Genomic DNA, 8,694 nt, shown 5'->3' with positions numbered 1-8,694 from the left:
GTTTTGTTTCCATCAAACCATGTGTACACAGTACTTATGTATATGTTCATAATCAACAACAAATCATGTTTCTAATAAATATCCAACAATTATTGCTATTTTTTGCTACTATGCTTCTACTAACGCTACTGCCGCCCGAAACTACAATTATCACAATGCCTTAATAACTGCATATTGATCGCCCTCAACATTGGTATGTGTGCGTGCCCTTGTGGTTTGAAACAACAAATTCAACTTCTGTTTTCAATACGCGGCTGAACTAACTTCATTCTTTCATTCATCACATTTTTATTGTAATTTCATCTGGTTTTGTGATCGAACCAACTGCGCTCGAACCATTGCACAACTGCGAAATTTTAGAGTAATAATGCAGAAACATTTGCGGTAAAGTACCCAAACAAACACACTTGAGTAATTATTGCTTTTAAATAAAATGTTAAATCTTTGCATTAGTACGGTTTTTTTCTTGTAATTTACTTCTATTATGCACATAGTCGTATCGTTACTTAAATAAATTGTTTATTTCATTATCGACGTTAAGAATTGTCTGCTTCTTTGGATGCCCTGCAATGCGTTTTTTGGAAATCAGGTTTTTTATTAAGTGTTAATTTAAATTTATGTATTTTTCTTTAAATCATACATTTTTTAATAATCTTTGTATAGGCCTATCTAAAGAATTACAGGGTGTATGTGGTTGTTCTAAATCAACCCTTTCAATGCAAAAATCGTATGTTTTTCGTTATAATCTACATAATTTACAAAAAAGAGCGGTTCGTCCTTCAAAAGTACATGATCCCTAACTTCATAAACAATATTTATTTATAATAACCATTTATTTGCAGCTGTCATATATTTTAATGACAGTCAAAAGCTTTGTTCTCTTGCCTGGACTTATGTACAAGAAACCATCTTCTATCGAGCGATTTACTATTTTCAATAAAGGAATAATATAAGATACTCTTGTTTCGGTATTTCTATTTTTATTACACTACAAATGCTTTTCGGCTTCGGCTCAGGCAAAAACAAAAACATCGCCGATTGCCTCCCTCCTTTGCGAATTACGCCAGTTATTCACACCAGGGTTGGACATTTTTGTCCTACCACTGAATTGCACTATTCAGTGATAAGTAAAATGCAGAATTCATTACACCGTATGACAAAAACAATAAACTTGCAAAACACACGAAAGAATCGACATACTCGAGAAACTATGTGCCAAATCACAGTGTAGACAGTGTGCCAAGTAATGACAATATCCATATTTGACAATTCATACGTGAACTGATGTGTTTGTGTTAGTTGTTTATTTCTATTAACCCTCAGATAACACATGTTTTAAAAAAACAAATTTTTGTTCTGTAATCAAAATTGATTTTAATCGCAAAGATAAATTCCTATTACTTAATTAAATAAAATTTAATTTCGTACATTCTGTCTATGTCCACATTGGATAGATTGGGCATTCCTTTGACGGAACTGATTCCGGATGCAATCGCTTACGCCTTAGGCTCGTACTAGAAAGGTCGGAGGTTTTAAAATGATTCTCAGAAATACGTGCTGTTGGTGGCAAAGACTTGTGACAAGCTAGCTCCCACTGTTTTTTTTTTTTTTTTACAAATTCGTCGTTCGGTACGATGAACACGGAGTCACCGCACTCTTGCATAAAAACACGTATGCGGCATTATTAGTTTAGTTTTGCTTTCTATATTTCTTTTCTGTTAATATTCTCTTCTGTTCTCGATTTCGAAAAAATTTAAAATTCGAACGACCAAAAAGGTCAAAATTTTAACTAAACTCAAGCAATTGTCAAATATGGATATGAGAAAAATTAAATGTCATTACTTCGCACACTGTATACACTGTGGGCCAAATATAGTAAAACTGCGTTTTTAGTTTTTTCACTCAGACGTCAGAATTTTTTTCAAAGGACTTTGATATGATTAATTCAAACAAATTATTTAAAAAAATCAGTGCAATGTATGTAGAATAACAATATGGGTAGCAAATGAGAGAAAAACTCTAGGATTTAAAAACAATAAAGTTTTTTTTTGTTTTACAAGAGCGAATAGGTTTTGAGTTGCGCTTTTAATAAATTTTATCTTTTTAAGTTAATAAAGTCATGGTCGTGTGTATATTAGTCCTCAACCAATAATTAAAAAAAAAAATAAACATTGCAAATTTTCACGGATATTTACCCACTCGTCCTTATGCACCAAAAAATATAATTCTACAGAATTTTTTCTTTTATATGATACCCTTATTGTTATTACATTGCACTGAATTTTTAAAATAAATGTTCGAAATAATCATATTTTTTTATTTCAAAGTCCATTAAAAAAATCCTGATGTCAGAGAGAAAAACTAAGTACGCAGTTTTATCAGAGACATAACTATTTTAAGAGAAGAGAATAAAAGTCAATCAATAATTATTATATTAGGATAAGAATTGTTCGAGTAATCTATAATTATTATTCAAGGACTTATATTAAAAAGTCCTTTCATAATAATTATCAGAAAGATAAATATTTTTAAGCTTCAAAGACTTTTCTTTAAAGACTTATATTATACAAGTTTTTTCATAATAATTATCATTGAGATAAATATTTTTAAGTCTTCAGAGGCTTTTATTTTGAGACTTATATTATAAAAGTTGTTCATACTAATTGTGAGTGTAAGTCTTAAGAGACAGGGCTTGTTCAGGACCATTTCGGTATTAGCCGGGGCCAAGTTTGGGGCCTTAAATAAGCCCCAACTGGTCCCAAACTACTCCCCAACAAGTTTCAAACTGTTTCGGAACTTGTCCCCAACTAGTCCCGAAGTGGTCACGAACTAATCTCGAAATGGTCCTGCACAAGCCTCGTCCTTTAACCCTTTCGCGACGGAGTTTTTTTTTCGCTCTGCCAGTACTTTTTTGACGTCTTTTTCCCAAATGTGAAAATAATGTTTAAAAAAATACGTTCTGCATATTTCAAAAATCATTAAGTCCTGTCATTATCCCAATTAGATGTTTGAACATAACAATTAAATAGACCTTCTTTTAGGGCCGTTTTCTAATGTAAGCAGTAAAGTTGCCTTTACTAACAGGGAAGATAAATTGTTCCTCACTTTAAAGTGTTTTCGTTTTCTTATCTTACCGATAAAAATAAGTTTGTTATTCCGTAGAGTGAAACTTCACTACATTTCTGAGAATGAAACTTCACTACATTCGTCATAAAATTTTAGAGGTTGGCTATGTAAGTATAGAGCAAGAGCAACTGTTAGCAAAAATCAAAACCTTGGTTGAAATATCTAATATATCTGGACTCATGAACCAAAACCAAACCAAAATTTAAAGTTGGGTACAAATTTTTAAAGGTTGCATCGGATGAGCAACAATTTATCGATTCGAGAAATTAATGCGCTGATGAGAAAACGAAAACTCGTATATCGATACTATAAAGTGGCCGGTAATCTAAAGGTTAGATGAGAAAACGGCCCTTAGCCTTTTTTATTATTTATTTGAACTTATTTTTTTTTTTTTTGCTGAAAAAGTATTCACTTTGGTGGGGAGTAAAATTGGTAATGCGTCTATATAAGAGTCGTACGATAGATGGTCGTCCCCCGGTCGTACGAGTCTTAAACATTTTTTAATTGGTTGCTTCAGTTATGTACAATCCAAGCATAAACAGTTACAAGCAACAACACTTTTAAAACTATTTTTTTCCAACATTTCTTGAGATTTTTGATTGATATCGTACGCCGCTGATTTCTGATCGGCCAAGTCTACACCGCCCATTATACGATTATAGTCCATAATAGCTAAGGCGTAGGCAACTTTTTTCTTTCTACCGTTCTTCTGTTTTCTGTCCACACCTCTATTATCGGCTTGTGACAATGAGACACAGCAGTAAATACTTCCTTGGAATCATCCAGCGTGTACCAGTGTATACATTCAAATCGTACGTTTATAAACAGTGAACTCGGTAGGACCTCAAGGATAAATTACTAAAACTTGGGGATCCCTTTTTAGAGGCATTCGAAACTTGGGATCGAAGTTTACGTCTTCTGTGAGGTTAGTCCAGGGGGCAACGACAGGTGGTTCATTCATGTCATATTCGCATGACTATTCTTCCTCATCCCTATGAACATTTATGTTATCGGCAGCTTCTTCTTCGTCGTCAGATTCAGAATAGGAAATACTGTTTTCATCTTCTGCTGTAGTGGCTTTATTTAGCCTTATGTTTTCAGCGTCGAGCGATGGCTCGTAGCTGCTCTCAGATGGGCTAAAATCTTCATAACCAGAGCTTTCATACAGTACATCTGGCCACCTCTTCCGCCGGGTATGTTTTCTTCGACATATGGGAAAACACATATTGGTACAAATAAGACCCACGTAAAACACAAACTGGGACAATATATCCCAAAAGTACAAAAATTATATGAAACTCACCTTTCTGATATTTTAGGACCGAATTTAATGAAATGCAAACAGAATTTGAGAATATCTGAAATTTCTAAACTTGTGCTCGCAAACTTGACCAGTGGTACCATATTGACATATTAAATATGTTGGGGCTTTTTTTTTTTTTTCATAAATAAAACCCAGAACTTGTATTGGGACAATTCAGATAGAATATTTCATAAGTAATAAAACGAATAAATGATTTTAAACGAAGCTGTGACATATTGTCCCAGTAGTCGCGCAGGAGTTAACACTTAAAAAAATGTTTCCCACTCATAATTATTATGAATAGACTTTTATAATATAAGTCTCAAAATAAAAGTCTTTGAAGACTTAAATATTTATCTCAATGATAATTATGATGACAAGAGTTTAATAATACAAGTCTCAAAAAAAAGTCTTTGAAGAGTTAAAAATATTTATCTCGTTGATAATTATTATGAAAATACTTATATTATATAAGTCTTAAAATAATAGTTATCGATGACTTTAAAAAAAATCTTCTCACACATAATTATTATTAAAAGACTTTTATAATTCTTACGGAAATTTTGATGACTTTTTTAAAACTCCACCATGATATAGTTTTTATTCTGGGTCTCTGAGTTTTATGTAATTTACCTATAGTTTCGGGAATATATTAAATTTTTTGTGTGTAAAATTTACTGCGGTGTTATTACTGGAAATAATAAATTCTGAGTTTTGATCACTGAAAAGTAGAATTCAGTGCAGAAATCCACTATTTCAGTGACACCTAGTATTGTTCTACACCGAAAAAATATAACCTTGTTTTTTTTTATTTTGAAATGAAAAAATATTTAGGGGTCGCTCTAAGCTCTCAAAGTTTTCAATGTACATATTTTATGTGGGAAACAACAATTTTTCGTAGAAATGGTATAGAATTCCTGAAAATCGATATTTTTCGAACGGAAAACCATTCTATAATATTTCTACGCAAAATAGTTTTTATCCCCATCTTGGTCTGAATTCTCGAACCCAGGTAAACAGAGTCTTTGAAGTACTTTAAAGCCATAGCTGCTAACAGACAGTGACATGCGTTAATCTCTAATTCCGCAAATTAAAAATAATTTTTCACAGGTTCCGAATAAATTCTCGTTCAATTTTGAAGTTACTGCTTCAAACGTAAGTGCCGAAATTCTTGAGAAGCTCACTTCAGCCGAAACTTTTGTTATTTGTCACTTAGAGTATGATTTGATAAGTCCACCACATACAAACGCAATTGAATCGATCATGTTAGCACTTTTTAGTTTACTTAGCACCTGAATCCTTCAAAAATATGTATTTTTGAGAAGTTACATAGACTAGTTGAACTTTTGTATTTGATTCTCAGGCTTTCTTCACAGGTTTCTTATGTACTCTATGTTTGTTTTAGTTATCCCTTGTTGTTGGAAAAATACAGTACATATGCAATTAAAAATAGTAATTCGAATTTTCCAGAACTTACAAGTAAATATGAAGAAAACTCTTAAAATCAAGTGTAATGTCCATGGCGTGTCAGATTCTGTTTGTGTTAAGAATGAAAGTCAAAATGATATTGAATAAAATGAGCGAAAATGCAGGATGCCGGTGTATGATAATGAAGGTATTTCCGTAAATATTGTACATAGGTATGAAGGAGTAGTTGCTATTGTTTAATTCCTGTATTGTTGCAAGTAGACTACTTACTCAAGTAGCATTGGTAGTTTTTGAAATGATTCAAAATGTGTATGTACATGTACAAATGTGGTATCAGAATAGTAATGTGTACTTATGTAATGTATGTAAAGGGTGATCCATCTATACCCTTGTATAAAAAAAGTGGGGTATCATGGTGCGGTAGCGATCGCCATTGACGGTCATGTTCCGTCTGCGTCCAACATTTGAATGTAATTATTTTTAAAAAGTAAATGTCAGATATTGTTCTTTCGGATAATAATAAAGATTCAGATATCCAGTTCTGTTTTAAGTGTTTTATTTAAAATTAAAAAAACAAAGGTCTAGATGTATCACCCTTACATACATACAAACAGCCATACTGACATGTATGTGTGATTTCTTTGAAACACAATTCATAGCGAAATTGCGAGAAGAAAAGTATGATAATGTATCATGGATCAAAACATTTTTTAAACTTGCTTGTTTTTATGTTTACTTTGGCTATATCATTCAAATTGTTTCTGATAATCATTTGTATATACACATCAATTGCACATACATAGATGATTTTAAAATGCATGATTCCAGCCTATGTTTATCTTCTGGTCATTAGTTGAGTTAGTTAATTTTTAACTAATATGCGATGTTTCAGAACTATTGTTTGTTATGTACATAGGTATGTATTATGCATATGTATACCTACATATGCAGTATGTATGTATGTACGTACATATGTATGTACATGTTTATTTTAATTTAAAATTATTAACATGCTTTTTTAGTAACATAACATAATTTTTTTTTATATAGGGCGAATTGGAACAACAACTTTTGCAAGCGAATCCTATTTTGGAAGCTTTCGGAAATGCCAAGACTGTAAAAAATGATAATTCATCTCGTTTCGTAAGTATTGACTACATTAATTTTACCTTGGATTAAGCTATTATTACAAATACTCACTTAAACGTTTTCAAGTCATGCCAATTTTTCCTTTCTTCACAGTCTAATTAGTAAAAAAGTCGTAAGCCCCACATAAAAAAAATCATATTTTTACTATGTAGATGTACATAGATACCTTCTATAAAGTATTAAAGTCCTTTTCAAATTTGGTGTGAAACTTCTGAGTAAGTTGAAGACAAACTTGGAGCTAAGCTAACCTACCTAAGCGACGAAAGCGGTAAACGAGCAAAATATACGCCCTTATCATTTATCTCTTATAGCATAGACAGACGGCAGGCAACGTTATGGGGATTAACGGCGCGGTTGGTCTGATCAAAATTGTACCCTGACAGACGGCAGTAACGCGGATTAAATAAATAATATGAAATAAAATAACAATACAAAATAAATTAAATAAAGTAATTTGTTTTTGCTATTTTAGTGGCCTTATAACAATTATATTCAACACTTTTTATTGAGCTTGAGGCCGTTTTTTTAATGAAAACTTATTGTGGAAAAGCAACAATAATTTGAAAAAATGGTAGAAGTGATAGCTATTTCGGAAATACACATTTCCTCATCAGATTTCTTTCAGTAGGATTCGCACCGACGATCCCACTGACTCAGCCAGTTGCCTACGCACTGTGCTAAGTTCGCCTTGTTAATTCTTGTTGCTATACGGACGTTCGATACGGACGTATAAACGCAAACTCACGCATCGAGACATTTTAGCTTGTCGCCGCAACTCGCATTTGAAATGCGAGTTAGAGCCTCTTAATGTCCGTATAAAAACGATCTTCGTTAAAAAATTTTTCGAACAGCTGTTTTTATGAATGTTTTCTTAGCTTTCAAAATGAAAAAAAGTGATTGTGATTCATTGGACACACTTGCAATATGCATAAACGCTTGCCATTTAAAGTATGGTTCACTGTAGATCGCTACGCGTTCCAGCAATTCATGTACACTGAGGGAAACATATCTTAGAATTTAGAAAAAATTGTATCAAGCGTCTTTGCACAATCAGCTACACATGTAAATGTGTATACATGGAAATGTGTTTTCAAATGTTGAGTTTGAATCAACTATCACAGGGCGCGATTACCCTGCAAAAATCGCGACGACTCCATGCATGCGTGCAAAGTGTACTCCCTAAGGACCAAGGAGTACTTCAAAGTTAACCACAATTCATATAAAAAATATGGTCCAATTAACGTTGCGATGTCCTACTCCATCTCTGTATTTGATCAGAGTAGCACAAAACTACTCCCAACATATTAGCAATGGCATTGTTGTTATATTTTTTCGCTTTTGTTCTTCACTTCTCAGATGCTTTTTCGAAATTAATAAAAACCGAAAACAAAAATTAAAAATTACATGTTGCCTCTGACGGCATTCGAACCCGAACATGCTGGGTGCTAACAACTAACAGCGAACATCTCTGCACGTTCAGCTACAGCCAGACATGCAAATGTGCTTTCAAACGCTCAACTTCAATCACATTTCGGTAAAACACGAGCAGTGATCGGGTATACCAATATCGGGTTATAACAATAAGCTGGTGCAGAGACACAAGTTGGTCCGCTACAGCATGACAGAGGATCACTTTTGTAAGTATTCCAATAACCACAAATAGACTACATGGTCCAACGATTTTTGCA

General features: G+C 32.9%; 1 protein-coding gene across 1 annotated transcript in view; it reads left to right on the top strand.

Annotated features, from left to right (window-relative positions):
- LOC108364513 (myosin heavy chain, non-muscle-like) overlaps positions 1–8,694 on the top strand; it is a 103,338-nt gene that overhangs the window by 72,906 nt on the left and 21,738 nt on the right. Inside the window, 4 exon segments of the mRNA XM_017618217.1 lie at positions 361–384; positions 5,900–5,998; positions 6,000–6,044; positions 6,908–7,000. Of these exon segments, the coding sequence (XP_017473706.1) occupies positions 361–384; positions 5,900–5,998; positions 6,000–6,044; positions 6,908–7,000 (261 nt within the window).

The sequence above is a fragment of the Rhagoletis zephyria genome, unplaced genomic scaffold (genome assembly GCF_001687245.7).
Source record: "Rhagoletis zephyria isolate East Lansing unplaced genomic scaffold, Rhagoletis_zephyria_1.1 Rzeph_scaffold_01578, whole genome shotgun sequence".
Classification (NCBI taxonomy): domain Eukaryota; kingdom Metazoa; phylum Arthropoda; class Insecta; order Diptera; family Tephritidae; genus Rhagoletis; species Rhagoletis zephyria.
The sequence above is the reverse complement of the archived record's forward strand: the minus strand, read 5'-3'. Positions and strand labels throughout refer to the sequence as shown.